Raw genomic sequence first — 19,588 nt, forward strand, 5'->3', positions numbered from 1 at the left:
GTATAAGGTTTCCAAAGCTGTAAGGTATAAGGTTGGTTCTGACTCATAGTGATCTGTATAAGGTTTCCAAAGCTGTAAGGTATAAGGTTGGTTCTGACTCACAGTGATCCTGTATAAGGTTTCCAAAGCTGTAAGGTATAAGGTTGGTTCTGACTCACAGTGACCCTGTATAAGGTTTCCAAAGCTGTAAGGTATAAGGTTGGTTCTGACTCATAGTGATCCTGTATAAGGTTTCCAAAGCTGTAAGGTATAAGGTTGGTTCTGACTCATAGTGATCCTGTATAAGGTTTGCAGGAGCTGAAAATCTCATCTTTCTCCCATGCTGTGGCTGGTGGGTTTGAACTGCTAATCTTGTGGTTCACAGTCCAGTGCTTATCATACAGTCTCCCCATGCTCCCCTTTTATATGTATAGGTCATGTCATACTCTTACTTTATCATTTTAATTGGCTAACTATTCCTTAAGGAGACCTGGTGGTACAGAGATTAAGTGCTTGGCTGCTAACCAAAAGGTTGGCAGTTTGAGCCCCCTAGTCACTACACTGGAGAAAGCTGTGGCAGTCTGCTTCTGTAAAGATGACAGCTTTGGAAGCTCTATAAGGTAGGCTACTCTGTCTTACAGGGTCATTATGAATCTGAATCTACTCGATGGCAATGGATTTTAAAAAAAACAAATATTCCTTATTGGATCAAGTTCAAACTCCTTCGGGCTGCTAACCTCAAGGTCAGCAGTTTGAAACTGCCAGTTGTTCCGTGGGAGAAAGAGGGGGCATTTTGCTCCCATAAATATTAACAGCTTTGGAAGTCCTATATAGGGTCACTATGAGTTGGAACCGACTCCATGGCACACACCACCACCACAGTCTGACTTGCTTTACTCACTTGTTCCATTTTCTTTTTAAATTTAACAATTAATAACCTGTTGCTTTACTTAGGCCAATTCTTACTTTATCCTCAACACAGCATGATCATATCTAAATTTATTAAGCATTTTCTCATACTACTAACTTCATTTATTCAACAAATATTTATTAGGGTCTACTGACTCGACGGCATTTTATAACAACAACAACTATATGCTCAGGAGGCCTGGTGTGGTGCTGTGGGCTAATGCGTCAGACGGCAAAGTCGTTTGAACTGCAAAGTTGGTGGTTCAAATTCATCAGCTGCTCCTTGGAAACCCTATACCAGATTGCTATGGGTCGGAATCGACTCGATGGAACTTAACAACAACTACAACAACTATATGCTAACCACCACTCATCTGTTAAATTTGCTGTACTATGGTGGCTTGCATATTGCTGCAATTCTGGAAGCTAGACCATGGGTATACTAAATAGCAGCAGGGTCACCCATGGTGGATAGGTTATCAGCTGAAGACAGACTCCAAAAAAGAACACATGGACTACATCCAAATATTCAGTCACTGAAAACTTTATGAATAGCGGTGGAACACTGTCAACACCAGAATACTGAATACTGAAACATGATGAAGAGCACCAAAATATTGTCAGATATAGTGCCAGAAGATGAGTCTCTCATGTTGGAAGTCACTCAAAATGAGACTAGGGAAGAGTTGTCTCTTCAAAGCAGAGTTGACCGTGATGATGCGAATGGAGTTTAAGCCCTCGGGACCTTCATTCGCTGATGGGGCACAACTCAAAATGAAGAGAAACAGCTGTAAACATCCATTACTAATTGGAACATGGAATGTACAAAATTGAATCTAGGAAAATTGGAAATTGTCACAAATGAAATGGACTGCATAAACATTGATATCCTAGGCATTAGTGAGCTGAAATGGACTGGTATTGGTCATTTTAAATCTGACAATCACATGGTTTACTATGCCAGGAATGACAAATTGAAGAGGAATGGTGTCACATTCATCCTCAAAAAGAACATTTCAAGATCTGTCATGAAGTACAATGCTGTCTGTGACAGGATAATATCCATACGCCTACAAGAAGACCAGTGAACACCACTGTTATTCAAATGAACACACCAACCACTAAAGCCAGTGATGATGAAATTTAAGAATTCTACCAACTTCTACAGTCTGAAATTGATCAAATATGAAATCAAGATGTTTTGATAATGACTGGCAATTGGAATGCAAAAGTTGGAAACAAAAAGGAAGGATCGGTAGTTGGAAAGTATGACCTTGGTGATAGAAACAATGCAGGAGATGGCATGATAGAATTTTGCAAGATCAATGACTTCATTACGAATGCCTTTTTCAAACAACACACACATGGACTTCGCTAGATGGAATGCACAGAAAGCAAATTGGCCATATCTGTGGAAAGAGATGGTGGTAAAGCCCCATATCATTAGCCAAAACAAGGCGAGGGACAGACTGTGGAGCAGATCATCAATTACTCATATGCAAATTCAGGCTGAAGCTGAAGAAAAGTAAAACAAGTACACGAGAGCCTTGCATACATCCCACCTGAATTTAGAGATCATCTGAACAACAGATTTAATGCATTAGACACTAAAGACCGAAGACCAGAAGAGTTGTGGGATGACATTAAGAACATCATACAGAAAGAAAGCAAAAGGTCATTAAGAAGAGAAGAACAAAGGAAAAGACCAGAATGGATGTCAGAAGACACTCTGAAACTTGCTCTTCAGCGTAGAGATGATAAAGCAAATGGAAAAAGTGGGGAGGTACAAGAGCTAAACAGAAAATTTCAAAGGTCAGCTAGAGAAGACAAAGTAAATTATAACAAAATGTGCAAAGAGCTGGAGTTAGAAAAGCAAAAGGGAAGAACATGCTTAGCATTCCTCAAGGTGAGGGAACAAAGAAAAACTTCAAGCATCCACTTGCGGTATTGAAGGAGTCTATGGGCAAAATATTGAATGATGCAGAAAGCATCCAAAGAAGTTGGAAGGAATACAGAGTCTGTACCAAAAATAAATGGTCAATAGTCAACCATTTCAAGAGATAAGCATATGATCAAGAGCCAATGATCCTGAAGGAAGAAATCCAAGGTACATTGAAGGCATTGGCAAAGAACAAGGCACTGGGAATATATGGGATACAAATTGAAATCTTTCAACAAACTGATGCAGCACTGGAGGCACTCACTCATCTATGCCAAGAAATTTGGAAGACAACAACCTGGCCAACTGACTGGAAGAGATCAGTATTCGTGCCCATTTCAAAGAGAGGTGACCCAAAAGAATGTGGAAATTATCGGACAATATCATTGATACCCCATGCGAGTAAAGTTTTACTAAAGATAATCCCAAAAACGGCTGCAACCATACACTGGCAGAGAATTTCCAGAGGTTTGAGCCAGATTAAGAAGAGGGATATGTTTGCTGATGTCAGATGGACTTGCTGACATCAGCAGAGAATATCAGAAAGATGCTTGCCTGTGCTTTATTGATTACGCAAAGACTTTCAATTGTGTGGCTCATGATAAGCTACAGACAACATTGTGAAGTATAAGTATTCTGGAACACTTAATTGTGCTCATGAGGAACCTGTACATAGACCAATTGGTAGTTGTTTGAACAGAACAAGGAAACACTGAATGGTTTAAAATTTGGAAAGGTGTGCACCAGGGTTGTATTATTTCACCATACTTATTCAATTGTATGTTGAGCAAATAACCAGAGAAGCTGGATTATACGAAGAAAAAATGTGGTATCTGGATTGCAGGAAGACTCATTAACAACATGTACTATGCAGATGATACAACATTGCTTGCTGAAAGCAAAGAGGCCTTAAAATGCGGATAAAGATCAAAGACCACAGCCTTTGGTATGGGTTACATCTCAATGTGAAGAAAACAAAAATCCTCACCATTGCACCAATAAACAATCTTCATATCAATGGAGAAAAGATTGAAGTTGTAAAAGACTTCATTTTGTTCTGATCAACCATCAACACTCATGGAAGCAGCAAACAATAAATCAAATGATGGATTGTACTAGGCAAATATGTTGCACAAGATCTCTTTAAAGTGTTGAAGAGCAAAGATGTCAGTTTGAGGACTAAGGGGTGTCTGACCCAAGCCATATTTTCAATAATCTCACTTGCATGAGAAAGTTGGACAGTGAATAAGGAAGACTGTACAAGAATTGATGAATTTGAGTTATGGTGCTGGAAGAGAAAGAACAAACAGATCTGTGTTGGAAGAAGTACAGCCAGAGTGCTCCTTGGAAGACAGGATGGCCAGACTTCATCTCTCATACTTTGGACATATCTGGAGGGACCAGTCTCTGGAGAAGGATATCATGTTTGCTAGGGTGGAGGGTCAGAAAAAAAAAGTGGAAGACTTCCAATGAGATGGATTGGCACAGTGGCAGCAGCAGTGGGCTCAGGTGTAGCAAGGATTATGAGGTTGGCCCAGGACTGGACAGTGTTTTGTTCTGTTGTGCATAGGTACCACCGACTCAATGGCACCTAACAACAACAAAAACTCTATGCTAAACGGGCTCTGGTACCACAGTGGTTACAAGTTGGGCTACTAACCATTAGGTCCGCAGCTCGAATCTACCACTAGCTGCTCTGCAGGTGAAAGATAAAGTTTTCTACTCTCATAAAGATTTACAACCTCAGTAACCCTATGCATTGAAACTGACTCAACAGCACCAACCACCACCACTACTATATGGTTGGCACTATGCCAGGTAATGGAGTCCTGGTGTGGTGCTGTAGGATAAGCACTGGACTAGTAACCACAAGACTGACAGTTCAAACCCACCAGCCTCCTTAGAAACCCTATACAAGATCACTATGAGTCAGAACTGACTCGATGGCACTTAACAGTAACATGCCAAATAGTGAAAATGCAAAGGTGAAGAAAACACAACCCTTGCCTTCAAAGAAACACACAGATTAATGAGGGGTGATTAGTGTGAGATCAACCATTGAAATATACTGTAATATATGCTATTACAGGAGTTTGTTAAGAGAATCATAAGAGCACAAGAAGGAATATTTACCATAGACGAGAGTGTGTTGTTAAGTGTGGTTGAGTCTGTTCTTATTCATAGTAACTCTGTATACAGTTTCCAAGCAGCAGCTGGTGAGTTTGAGCAGCCAACCTTGTGGGTCGCAGTTCAGTGCATATCCTACAGCAACACACCAGGAGTCCTAGACTCAAGGTGTAGGACTGAAAACTGGATTCTTAGAGGAAGATTTCAGCCCAACAGAGTTGTTGGTGTGGTGCTGTGGGTTAATGTGCTGGACTACAAAGTCAGTTTGAACTGCAAGGTCAGTTGTCCAAGCTCACCAGCTGCTCCTCAGAAACTCTATACAGGGTTGCTATGGGTTGGAACTGACAGTGCTTAACAACAACAATATCAAAAGGTGCCAAAGAAAGTGTTCTAAGGATAGAGAACATATAATATGCAAAGGAAGGAGGTATACTAAGATATGGTTGAGGATCTAAAGTTGCTGAGCATGGGGAAAATGTAGACTATGTGTAGAGAATGATAAGAGTTGAAACCCAAGAAGTAGGCTGAGCCTGGTATGCTAAACTACAACGTATAACCTTTATATTGAAAGACACAGGGGATCCCTGAAGACAACAAGGGGACAGGATAGCCAGTGGGTTTTGACATCTGAAAGCTTGCTGTTGCATCTACGTACTGTTTTAATCTCGAGGCCTACCATAGTACCTAAAATATAATGAGAACTCAATAACTGTTTGAGTAAATTACAAATGGGAATAATAACATAAATTTCTCATAGTTGTTAGGTGTTATGTATTGAATTGTATCCCCACAAAATATGTGTCGTAAATCCTAACCACTGTACCAGTGGATTGGGAGTCCTGGTGTGGTGCTGTGTGTTAATGCGCTGGATTGCAAGGTCAATTTGAACCCAAAGATCAGTGGTTTAGGCTCACCAGCTGCTCCTGGGAAACCCCCATACAGTGTTGCTATGGGTCAGAATTGACTTAATGGAACTTAACAACAACATACTAGTGGATGCAGTTCCATCTGGGATTAGGGCTTTCTTTGTTATGTTAATGAGGCATGTGGACATAGGATTGTTTTTTTACTGGTCACTTTGAAATATAAAATCAGCAGATTAGGCACCAAAATAAGCAAGCAGGAAAGGAGGAAAGAGAGATGCCACATGGTGGTCTCCAGGGAACACTGAGAAGAAAGGATTTGCTCTTAGAGTGGCTAGAGAGAGCTTTCCCCTAGAGGTGCGCCTTGAATTTGGACTTCTGGCCTCCTAGACTGTAAGAGAATAAATTTCTGTTCATAAAGCCACTCATTTGTGGTGTTTGTGTTACAGCAACACTAAGAAGGATTACATGAGAAAATACAGTGCAGATCCTAGCATGCCATGAGAGCTCAGTAAATAGTACTTTCAAAAAAAGGATTTTTAAGAGAAATAGTCACATTTGTATTTTTGAAAGGTCACTGGATAGCACTGGGAAGGATGGATCAGAGAGTAGCAGAGACTCAATGAGATCAGTTAAGGGGCTGTTGTGGTATTCTAGGCTAGAGGCAATGAGGACATTAGTGATGAAAAGGAAAGAATGAAACCAAGAAAATTTAGAAGATGACAATCATGGTATTTGGTGATTGGTAGAAGTTATAAGGAGTATCCTTTTTCTCTATTACTTTTTTTAATTTTTAGAAATATTGCTTTATTGGGGAAACTTACATTCAAATTATTTTTATGTTTTTTTAAAAAGTCTTAACAAACATTCAAGAAGAAAACACACACAGCTTCCACAGGAATAAGAACAAACAGAACAATGTTGATGATTGCCCCAAGTGATACTTACTAAAAGATAAAAACATGTAATATTTATCTTTTCTTCTTTTGAGGCAGGGTCAATGAACTACACAATTCATAAATAATATTTTCTTACTTTATAAGGAGGAAGAACAGAGATCTTGCTTTTTTTTTTTAATGCTTTATTGTGAATTATGTGATAGTTTACATGGGAGAATATTAGCTTTACATTCATCCTATTGCATATCGTTTCATTGCCATGGTTACAATCCCCTCCATACATCATCAACCAACCAAAGGGTATACCCTGCAAGCCTGCCCCCTGGTCATCAGTACACAGTCCTTCTCCCTCTCTGGGTCTAGAGTCCCCAGTGGTTCCTTCTCTCCACATCATCATCTCTGCCTCCATCTCTGGCATCACTGCTTCTCTGGGTAGGGTTCCAGTCTCTGCTCTTCTCCATTGATGGTCCCAGGAACCTCCGCTCCTGGACTGCAAAGTCAACCACTCCACTTGTTTTGCTACAAAATGTCTACCTTTATATTTCTAACCCTCACAGTCAGTCCTGATAATAAGGAGATCTTGCTTTTGATGTATATTAAATACAATATATAAAATCCACTCTTTTGACCATGAAGGCAAAAATCATTCTTCAACATTTCAATTCTCATGCATTGAAGTGCAAAGATCTGTTGAATCCACCTTTTCGATTCATGTACTGCCTGGTGTTTACAGAGCCACCCACCTTCTTCCCTTTTGTGGAGTCAAAGGAAGCAAACCCCATTAAGTTCATCATTTTTATTTCTTCCTCCGTTTTGCCCTTTAAGTCCCTATCAGTAATCTGACGTTGTTGGCTTTTTGTTTCTTTTCATCATCTCTTCTTTCTTTAAGTCTAGAAGGGGAAAGGGATGTAGATCTATGTCGTCTTGGTGATCTGCAGCATCTTCTTCGTGGTGACCAAGAGCAGCTCCTCCTTCATATCTCTCCCAGGACCTGGACCTTTCTCTGTGTTCTTTCTCCAGGGATGTGGACCAGGACCGCCTTCGATCTTTCCATGGTGAGCGGCTGCGGCTGCGACCCATTTGGAATCCTCCTCTTACTTACAGCCTCTCTACTACGTTTTATACTAACTGTATCATATTATTGGAGCTCTGGTAGTGTAGTGGTTAAGAGTTGGGTTGCTAATCTCATGGTCAGCAGTTCGAAGCTACCAGTGGTTCCATGGGAGAAAATGAGGCTTTCTGCTCCTATAAAGATTTACAGCCTCGGAAACCATATACAGGTTCTCTAAGAATCAGAACCAACTCCATGCACACAACCATCACCACCATAATATTATTTTTGTCTTAGCATTACGATTTGTTAAGCACTTAAAGTTACTCTTTGGTTGTAAGCTCCTTGTGGAAATTTGTGAGTTGTAAACTCTGTTTCTCCTTTTCCAGTGTTCTGTATTCCACTAAATGTTTCCACCATCCAACCAAAATCTCGTGTCAGAAACTTAAAAGCTATCCATTGTCTCCTTTCTTCTTCATCTCCCTCAACTAATTTGTGAGTTACTGGTCTGCAGAGAGTCATACTTGTTGTAGCCATGCCTTTGTATTGCCCCTGTCCGCCTTGACTCTGGCTCTGGCCAGATGACTTGCTTTGTAAATGAGATATCAGTAAATGCAATATAAGCACTTGCTTGATAAGCACTTGCACGTGAGTGCTTGTTGCACTCATAGGACCTCATCTGGAGCTTTTTGTCCCTCTCTAAGCCAGTCCCACTCACTTCAGTTCATTGTTATTTTCTCTTCCTACCACTCTCTGCAGGTCATAATTTAAATGTAATTTTTCAGAGTAGACAAGGTTATGTCTCTGTGTTATAAACTCTCAAAGCACCTCATATTTGCCTTTCAATGCACCTAACACAACTTAAAAGTCTGGCTTCTTCACCTAGATGGAAAATCTATGAGGGCAAAGGTCTTATCTGACTCATTCACTATTATATCTCCGGTGCCCAGCAGAAAGTCTTACACATAGTTGCTCCTCAATAGACATTTTCTAATAAATTAATCATATTTCCATAATATTAGGCAAATAGTAGACAAACAGTATATTTTGAAGTTAATTCAGTTTTATGTTTTTGTGAGACATGTTGAATCCTAGACTCTAGCTTTGCAAACAAACATTATTCAGCATTATTTCTCTGAATAATCCAAAGATCAAAGATGATATCTAATAAAACTTAAATACAGCCTTTTCCCATAAGGAAACACAGTGCAACGCCATCTAGCAGGTAAATTAAAGGATTTGTAAATGTTTACAATACCATGTAGTCGGGTCTGCCCACTGCCATCATCCTTTGCAACCATCTCCAATGAGTTATAATTTTCAAAATGGGCTAGTGTTTCATTGGAGGATTTCCATTCTAGCATCAGTGAACTGAAATTATCAAACTTTCTCCTGTGTTGATCAAACACTGCCAATTCTAGGACTGTGTCTCTCAGACTTGAGACTGGAATCTGTATTAAAAGAAAAGAAAGATTTGAAAATGGATAATGGTGATAGTTGAACATAATGAGCATGATTAATGTCAGTGGATAGTACTTGTAGAAAACATTAAAATGGCAAATGTATATTTGTTGTTGCTATTAGGTGCCATTGAGTTGGTTCTGACTCATAGGGACCCTATGCACAACAGAATAAAATACTGGTCAATCCTGCACCATCATCACAATTGTTATGCTTGAGCCCATTTGTTGCTGCCATCTCACTGAGGGTGTTCCTCTTTTTTGCTGACCCTCTCCTTTACCAAGCATGATGTCCTTCTCCAGAAACTGGTTCCTCCTGAAGACACGTTCAAAGTATGATAGACATAGTCTCATAATCCTAGCTCTTATGGAGCATTCCGTGGGTACTTCTTCCAAGACATTTTTTTGCTCTTCTGGAATTTTATGGTACTCTAAATATTCTTTGCCAACACCATAATTCAAATGCATCAATTCTTCTATGGTGTTCCTTATTCACTGACCAACTTTCACATGCATGTGAAGAGACTGAAAATACCATGGCTTGGGACAGGTGCATCTTAGTCCTCAAAGTGACATCTTTGCTCTTTAACACTTTGTAAAGGTCTTTTGCAGCAAATTTGTCTAATGCAATACGTCATTTCATTTCTTGGTTGTTGCTTTCATGAGAGTTGATTGTAGATTCAAGTAATGAATTTTTTCACAACTTCGATCTTTTCTCCATTTATCATGATGTTATTTATTGGTCCAGTTGTGAGGATTTTAATTTTCTTTAAATTAAGGTGCAATTCATACTGAAGACTGTAGTATTTAATCTTCATCAGTAAGTATTTCAATGGAGTCCTGGTGTGGCACTGTGGGTTTATGCGCCAGACTGCAAAGCCATTTGAACTGCAAGTATTTAAGGCCTCTTTGCTTCCAGTAAGCAAGGTTGTCTTATCTGCATATCACAGGTTGTAAGTCTTCCTTCAGTCTTAATGCCACGTTCTCTCTTTTTTTTTTTTTAATTAAAATACAGCTTCTCAGATTGTTTGCTCAGCATATAGGTTGAATAATACAATGTAGTAAAAGGATACAACCTTGACACACTTTTCCTGATTTTAAACTAGTCAGTATTCCCTTGATTTGTCTGACTGCCTCTTGTTTTATGTACAGGTTTCACATAAGCACAATTAAGGGTTCTGGAATTCTTACTGTTTGCAATGGTGTCCATAGTTTGTTATGATTCATACAGTTGAATGCCTTTGTATAGTCAATAAAGTACAAGTAAACATCTTTCTGGTATTCTCTGCTTTCAGTCAAAATCTATCTGACATCAGCAATGATATCCCTCATTCCATGTCCTCTTCTTAATCTGGCTTAAATTTCTGGCAGCTCCCTATAGATGTAATTTTTATATAACCATTTTATAGTTGTCTTCAGCCACATTTTACTTGCATGTGATATTAATGATGTTGTTTGATGATTTCCACATGCTGTTGAATCTTTCTTTGGAATAGGTACAAATATAGAACTCTTCCAGTCAGTTGGTCAAATAGCTGTCTTCCAAATTTCTTGGTATAGACTGGTAAGTGCTCCTAATCTTGCATCAGTTTGTTGAACCATTTTAATGGGTATTCCATCAATTCCTGTAGTCTTGTTTTACTCCAATGCCTTCAGTGCAGCTTGGACTTCTTCAATACCATCAGTTGTTGATCATATACCAACTCTTGAAATGGCTGAACGCCAACCAATTCTTTTTGATACAGTGACTTTTTGATACAGAAATACAGTGCATTTCTTCCTTCTTTTTTTCTTCTTCCATCTTCTTTTGATGTTTCCTGCATCATTCAATATTTTGCCCATAAAATTCTTCATTATTGCAACCTGAGGCTTGAATTTTTTCTTTAGTTCTTTCAAGTTGAGAAAAGCTTAGCATATTGTTCCTTTGTGGTTTTCTAACTCTGGGTCTTGGCACATTTCAGTATAATATTTTACTTTGTCTTCTCAAGCTGCCCTTTGAAATGGTCTTTTCAGCTCTTTTACTTCATCATTTCTTCCAGTTGTTTTAAGTTCTCTACGTTCAAGAGAAAGTTTCTGAGTTTCTTCTGACATCCATTTTGGTCTTTTCTTTCTTTCCTGTCTTTTTAATGACTTTTTGCTTTTTTCATGTATGTTTTTAATATCATCCCACAACTCCTCTGGCCTTTGGTCATTAGTGGCTAATATGTCAAATCTGTTCTAAATTCAAATGGGATATTCTCAAGGTCATATTTTAGCTCTTGTGGACTTATTTTGAATTTTCTTCAGCTTCAGCCTGAACTTGCATATGAGCAATTGATGGTCTGCTCCACAGTTGATCCCTGGCCTTGTTTTGGCTGATGATATTGAGTGTCTCCATTTTTACTTCCCACAAATGTAGTCCATTTTATTCCTGTGTATTTCATCTGGTGAGGTCCATGTTGCCTTTTATGTTTAAAAAGGTACTTTGCAATGAATAAGCTGTTGGTCTTGCAAAATTCTATGATGCAATCTCCAGCATAATTTCTATCACCAAGGCCTTATTTTCCAATTACTGATCCGTCTTTGTTTCCAACTTTCACATTCCAATCATAAGTAATTATCGATGATTGCATGTTTGATCAATTTTAGACTGAAGAAGTTGGTAGAATTCTTCAATTTCTTCATCATTGGCTTTAGTGGTTGGTATGTAAAAATTTGAATAATAATGATATTGACTTGTCTTCCTTGCAGGAATATGGATATTATCCATCACAGATAACATTGTACTTCAAGATACACCTTGAAATACTCTTGAAAAAACAAAACAAAACAAAAAAAACAACAAAAAGACTTTTTATTGAGTGAAGGTTTACAGAGAAGATCATCAGTTTTATATTCAATAAGTCATACACCTTGTTTCAGCTCAATGATTGTAATCCCCTCCATGTAACAACAATTATCCCCCTTGAAATGCTCTTTTTGATGATGAATGTGATGCCATTCCTCTTTAGTTTGTCATTCCCAACATAGTCAACCATATGACTTTACAATTCAAAATGGCTAATACCAGTTCATTTCAGTCCAGTCCACCTAGGATGGACTTCTGGTGTGGCGCTGTAGGATAAAGAAAGATTCAACAGCATGTGGAAATCACCTAGGATGGACTTCTGGTGTGGCGCTGTAGGAAATCCACCAGCTACTCCTTGGAAACCCTATACAGAGTCGCTATGAGTCAGAACTAACTCAACAGCACTTAATAACAACAACACCTAGGATATGATCTTGATGCAGTCCATTTCATTTTTGATGCTTTCCAATTTTCCTAGATTCATATTTAGTAATTTCACATTCCAATTATTAATGGATATTTGCAGCTATGTCTTCTCGTTTTGAGTTGTGCCCCATCACCAAAAGCTTTGCTCCATCCATGTCATTAAGGTCAACTCTACTTTGAGTAGCCAGTTCCATCCAGTCATATTTGAGTGCCTTCTAATTTGAGAGGAGTTCTGGTAGTGTGGCGCTGCAGAATAATGCACTGAACCGCAAGGTCAGTTTGACCTGCACGGTTGGCAGTTCAAACTGACCCTGTGGTTCAAAGATTGAACAAGTCGATGGCACTTAACAATAACAACAACTGGTGGTGCTGTAGCCTAAACACTGGACTGTTAACCACAAGGTTAGCAGTTCAAAGTCACCAGCCACTCCTTGAGAGAAACATGATGCTTTCTGTCCCCATAAAGATTTGCAGTCTTGGAAACTCTATTCAGGGTTGTTATGAGTGGAATCAGCTTGATGGTACTGGGTTTCTAACCTGAGGGGCTCATCTTCTGCCACTGTATCAGAAAAATGTTCAGTTTCTATTCATAAGGTTTTCAGGGGCTAACTGTGCAGAAGAGGTCTGCCTCTTCTCCTAGTCTGTCTTAGTCTAGCAGGTCCAGAGAACCCTGTCCACCATGGGTGATCTTGCTATTATTTAAAGTACTGATGGCATAGCTTCCAACAACACACAAACCACTACACTATGACAAACTGATAGATGTGTGATTGTTGTTGTGAAGTGCCATCAAGTCAGTTCCGACCCATAGCAACCCTGTAAATGGTTTTCGAGGAGCTGCTGGTGAGCTTGAACCACCAACCTTGCAGTTCAAACAGTTTTGCAGTCTGGCGCATTGACCCACAGTGCCACACCAGGACTCCAGATGTGTGGTGGTACATATATATTTACTACAATTTAAAAAAAAGACAGGAAAAAAGAAACATCAAGCAAAGAACAGAAGAAAACAGACATATTTTAAAAAGAGCAAAATACCCAAAGGTTCCTTAGAGTAATGACTGACTTCAGATCTGGGACCAAAAATGTTATCATCTGTGCTAGAAAGCAAAGAATCACATCAGACTCAAGGGGACATGTCAAGAGGACTGCGAAGCCAGTTTGAAAAGACTCCCAGTAGCTAAAGATGGGATAATGGGAGCATGAAAAGAAATGATAGTTTCATTAGACTGAAGTACACTGATTATGTGAATCAAGCCATGATGAAATACATGCCTCACACCAAAGGAGGAGGAGGAGAAAGTGAGAGAGAGGAGGAGAAATAAATGGAAGGGAATTCAAACTAGAATGCCCAGAAGCAGATTGAAATCCTTCTTTTCCTTTATTCATCAAACTTCAGAGTAGAGTGCTGGTGCCCTCATAACATCCAGTGTGTCTAATAAATACTGTTTTCTTCCTTTTTCTATCCCTTTCCCCCTCCCTCCTACCTCTGGTAACTACTATTAGTTTTTGGTTTCTATATATCTTATTTCACCTAATTGAGATCATATAGTACTTGTTCTTTTGTGATGGACTTATTTTGCTTAGTATAATGTTTTCTAGGTTCATCCATGCTGTAGGATGTACCAGGACTTCATTTCTCTTTATGGCTGAGTAAGATTTCATTATAGGCATATACCACATTTTGTTTTTCCATTCATTTGTTAATGGTTATTTTGGTTGTTTCCACTTTTTGGCTATTGTGAAATGTGCTGCAGTGAACATTAGTGTACAGGTTTCTGTTTACATTCCTGTTTTCAGTTCTAGGTATATACCTAAGATTGGAATTGTTGGATCATACTGTTGTTATTGTTGTGTGCCATTGAGTTGGTTCTGACTCATAGTGACCCTGTATAGGGTTTCCAAGAGTGGCTGGTGGGTTTGAATTGTCAATCTTGTCATAACCAGTCCAGTGCTTATTCTACAGCACCACACCAGGGCTCAAATAGTAGTTTATATTCAACTTTCTGAGAAATTGCCAAACTGTTTTCCACAGTGGCTGTACCATTTTATCCTCCCATCAGCAATGGATGTGGGGTTGTTTCCTTACAATCTTGCCAACACCTATTGTTTTTTTGACTGTTGCTGTTCTAATGGAGGTGAGATGTTATCTCATTGTAGTTTTGATTTACATTTCCCTAATGGAGTCCTGGAGTCCTGGTGTGGCGCTGTGGGTTAATGCGCCAGACTGCAAAGCCATTTGAACTACAAGGTTGGCAGTTCAAGCTCACCAGCTGCTCCTTGGAAACCCGATACAGGGTCGCTATGGGTCAGAATCGACTTGACAGCACTTCACGGCAACAATGGAGTCCTGGTATGGTTCTGTGGGCTAATGCGTTGGACTGCAAAGTTGTTTGAACTGAAAGGTTGGTGGTTCAAGTTCACCAGCTGCTCCTTAGAAACCCTATACAGGGTCGCTATGGGTCAGAATCGACTCAACAGCACTTAACAACAACAACAATGGCTAAGAATAAGAAGTCCTGATGGTGTAGTGGTTAAACACTCAGCTGCTAACCAAAAAGTCAGTGGTTTGAACCCACCAGCTGTTTCTGCAGAAGAAACATGAGGCAGTCTGATTCCATAAAGATTACAGCCTTGGAAACCCAACAGGGCAGTTCTACTTTGTCCCATAAAGTTGCTATGAGTTGGAATTGAATCAATGGCAATGAGTTTTTTAGGCAATGGCTTCAGTCTTCAGTATGGATTATATCTCAACATAAAGAAAACAAAAACACAACTGAACCAATAAATAATATCATGATTAATGGAGACAATACTAAAGTTGTCAAGAATTTCATTTTACTTGGATCCATAATAAACACCCATAGAAGTAGTAGTCAAGTTAAGAAAACAAACGATGTATTGTATTGGGAAGTTTTGCTATAAAAGGCCTCTTTAAAGAGTTAGAAAGCAAAGATGTCACTTTGAGAGCAAAGGTGTATCTAACCCAAATCATGGTCTTTTCAATGGCCTCATATGCATACAAAAGCTGGACAGTTAGCAAGGAAGACCAACGAATGGATGCCTTTGAATTATGGTGTTGGTGAAGAATATTTAATGTACCATGGACTGCCATAAGAATGAACAAATCTGTCTTAGAAGAAGTACAGCCAGGATGCCCCTTAAAAGGGAGGATGAAAGTTTCACTTTCTTAGAATATGTTATGAGGAGGAGCCAATCCCTGAAGAAGAACATCAGGCCTGGTAAAGTAGAGGGTCAGAGAAAGAGAGGAAGGCCCTCAATGAGTGGATTGACACAGTGGGTGCAACAATGAGCTCAACCACAGCAATGACTGTAAGGATGATGTAGGACTGGGCTTTGTTTTGTGACACATAAAGTCACTAAGATATGGAACAAACTTGATGGCACTGAGCAATGACAATGGCTAATGATACTGAACATCTTTCCACATATTTGTTGGCCATTTGAACATTCTCTTTAGTGAACTATCTGTTCAAATCCTTTGCCAATTTTTTTTATTAGGCTGTTTGTCTTTTTGTGACGTTGTAACCCACTAACCCTGTTGTTGTGCTGATTCCTACTCATAGCAAACCCATAGGGTAGAGTAGAACTGCTCCTTAGGGTTTCTGAGATGGTAAATCTTTATGGAAACAGATAACTTCATCTTCCTCCCATGGAGTGTATGGTGGGTTTCAAACACTAACCTTGTGGTTAGCAGCTCAAGGCATAACCCACTACACTACCAGGGTTCCCTTGTTAAGTTGTAAAAGTATTTTATATATTTGATCCTTATTAGCTATATGATTCCTAAAAATATTTCTTATAATCTGTAGGTTGTCTTTTCACTTTGTCAATAAAGACATTTGAGGTACAAAAATACTTAATTTTTATGAGGTCCCATTTTCTATTTTGTCTTTTGCTACTCACACAGTAACAAGTGTTGACAAGGATGTGGAGAAATCGGCACTGTCATACAGTGTTGGTGGTTGTTGTTGTTAAGTGCTGTCAAGTGGGTTCCAACTCATGGGGACCCTGTATAGCGTATCTGAGGAGCAGCTGGTGGATTTGAACTGCCAACCATGTGGCTCACAGTTCAGTGCTTATCCTACAGTGCCACACCAAGAGTCCACATTGCTGGTAGGAAATGTAAATGGTGCAGTCACTTTGGAAAGTCACCTGTCAGTTCCTCAAGAGACTAAACACAGAATTACCATTTTGTTAAGTTGTTAAGTGCTGTCAAGTCAGTTATGACTCAGAGTGACCCTATATAGAGTTTCTGAGGATCATTTGGTGGATTAGAACTGCTGACCTTATGGTTAGCAATCCAGTGTCTATCCTACAGTGCCACTCCAAAACACAGAGTTACCATATGACCTAGCAATTCCACTTCTAAGTATATACTCAAACTGAACAGAAAACTTATGTTCACATTGAAAACCTATAAAGGAATGTTCATGGCAGCATTAGTCTTAATAGCCCAAAAGTGGACACAACCATGTCTATCATGTCTATACTGATGAATGTAGTATAACTATGCAACAGAATATTTGTTGTTGTTGTTAGGCGGCATCAAATTGGTACTGACTCATAGTGACCTTGTGCACAACAGAATGAAACACTGCCCAGCCCTGCACCAACAGTTGTCGCTATGCTTGAGCTCATTGTCGCTGCCACTGTGACAATCCATCTCGTTGGGGGTCCTCTTCCTTTTCTATGACCTTCCACTTTACCAACCATGATGTCCTTCTCTAGGGACTAGTCCCTCTTGATTATATGTCTGGCCATCCTGGCTTAAAGAACATTCTGTCTGTACTTCTTCCAAAACAGATTTATTTGTTCTTCTAGCAGTTCATTGTACTTTTAATATTCTCCAACACCATAATTTAGTGCATCAATTCTTCTAAGATCTTCTTTATCCACTGTCCAACTTTCACATGCATATGAGGTTATTGAAAATACCATGGCTTGAGTGAGGCGCACCTTAGTCCTCAAATTGACATATTTGCCTTTGAACACTTAAAAGAGTTCTTGTGCAGCAAATTTGCCTAGTTGCAATATGCCATTTGATTTCTTGACTGTTACTTCCATGAGCATTGATGGTTGATCCAAGCTTTCATCCAGGAATGTTGTACCATCTGCATATCGCAGGTTGTTAATGAGTCTTCCTCCAATCCTGATGCCACGTTTTCTTCCCACAATCCAGCTTCTCGGATTATTTGCTCAGCATACAAATGATTAAGTGTGGTGAAAGAATACAACCCTGGCGCACACCTTTTTAATTTTTAACTTTTAGTGTTCCCTTGTCTATGTACAGGTTCCTCATGAAGCACAATGAAGTGCTCCGGAATACTCACACTTTGCAATGTTGCCCACAGCTTGTCATGATCCACACAATTGAAAGCTTTTGCATAGTCAATAAAGTACAGGTAAACATCTTTGTGGTATTCTCTGTTTTTAGCCAAGACCCATCTGACGTCAGCAATGATATCCCTCACTCCATGTCTTCTTCTAAGTCCAGCTTGAACTTCTGGAAGTTCTCTGTCAGATGGTTGCAGTCATTTTTGTATTATCTTTGTTGTTGTTGTTGTTGTTATGTGCCATCAAGTCGGTTCCGACCCATAGCGACCCTGTATAGGGTTTCCGAGGGTGTAAATCTTTACGGGAGTAGAAAGCCTCATCTTTCTCCCGCGGAGCAGCTGGTAGTTTCGAACCGCTGACCTTAAGGTTCGCAGCCCAATTCGTAACCACTACGCTAGCAAGATTTTATTTGCATGTGATCTTTATGATATTTTCCAATGATTTACACATTTCCTTGAGTCACCTCTCTTTGGAATAGTCACAGATATGGATCTTTTCCAGTCAGTTGGCCATGTTGTTGTCTTCCAAATTTCTTGGTATAGATGAATGAATGCCTCCAGTGCCGCATCAGTTTGTTGACAGTTTTCAATTTGTATTCCATCAATTCCCAGTGTCTTGTTCTTTTCCAATGCTTTCAATGCACTTTGGACTTCTTCCTTCAGTATCATTGCCTCTTTTTTTTTTTTTTTTTAAACAGGAATTCAGGACAATTTATTACTTAAAAGCCAAAGATACAGAAACGGATTCCCATTTCATGCTTGCCATAAAAAACCGCACACACTTCTATCTAAAGAGTTATTTACACAGTGACAGTCTAGGGTACTGATGGGCTGGCATAATACTACCATAAGATTGAACTAAAATCTATTTATTTGTTCTTTTAACTTTTTATTGTGAATTACATGGGTTTACATGGGAGAACATCAGTTTTACATTCATCCTATCGTATTTCATTTCATTGTAATAATTACAATCTCCTCCATGCATCATCAAACAACCAAAGGGTACACTCCACAGGCCTGCCTCCCAGCCATCAGCGCACAGCCCCTCTCCCTCCCTGAGTCCAGTGTCCCCAGCCACTCCATCTGTTCATGTCATCTTCTCTGCCTCCATTTCTGGTGTCACTGCTTTTCTGGATACGGTCCTGCACTCCGTTCTTCTTACTTGATGGTTCCAGGGACCTCTGCTCCTTTTGTTACAAAACATCTACCTTTAACCTTTACATTTCTGGCCTTCACAGTCAGTCCTGATAGCAATTATTCACTATGGCACCACAAGAGTCCTATCCCCATCTCATTTCATTAGTCTGGTCCCAACAGATTGGAAACCATTCAGGGGAGAGTCTACCTTCCTTGCCCCGTCTGGAACTAGACTCCCTCTTGAAAGCTTATAAGCCAGCCATGTCTTGCCTTTGTAGCTCCCCCATTTTGGGTAGCCAATGTCTAAGATGCCCATTCCTGTCAACCCTGTGTACCGAGGGGGTGGGAAGGATCCTCGCTATAAAGATTTGTTCCCTTTTTTGAGCTACTACATTCATAAATATAGGTAAAGTTCATCAAATTATAGTGGGTTACTCTTTTTTCCCTCTTCTTTCTTCTAGTTGAGTTCTGATCATCCACCCATTGAAGCCAGGTCAAGTGGGTACTATTTGCAAGTATGGGTGTTCTTGCACATCTCTCCTCACTTCATATCAGCTGGATGCTTCACTCTGTGCTCTAGTCCTCTGTGACCATGTCACTGCCTCTGGGCCCAG

The 19,588-nt window shown here is 39.6% G+C and overlaps 1 protein-coding gene across 2 annotated transcripts in view; it reads right to left on the reverse strand.

Moving 5' to 3' along the window:
• NUP210L (nucleoporin 210kDa-like) overlaps positions 1-19,588 on the reverse strand; it is a 193,382-nt gene that overhangs the window by 66,199 nt on the left and 107,595 nt on the right. For both annotated transcript variants that reach the window (XM_006861487.1, XM_006861486.1), the window contains exon 17: positions 9,026-9,218. In XM_006861487.1, the coding sequence (XP_006861549.1) occupies positions 9,026-9,218 (193 nt within the window). The remainder of the gene's footprint in view (positions 1-9,025; positions 9,219-19,588) is intronic.

The sequence above is a fragment of the Chrysochloris asiatica genome, unplaced genomic scaffold, assembly GCF_000296735.1.
Source record: "Chrysochloris asiatica unplaced genomic scaffold, ChrAsi1.0 scaffold00042, whole genome shotgun sequence".
NCBI classification, from domain to species: Eukaryota; Metazoa; Chordata; class Mammalia; order Afrosoricida; family Chrysochloridae; genus Chrysochloris; species Chrysochloris asiatica.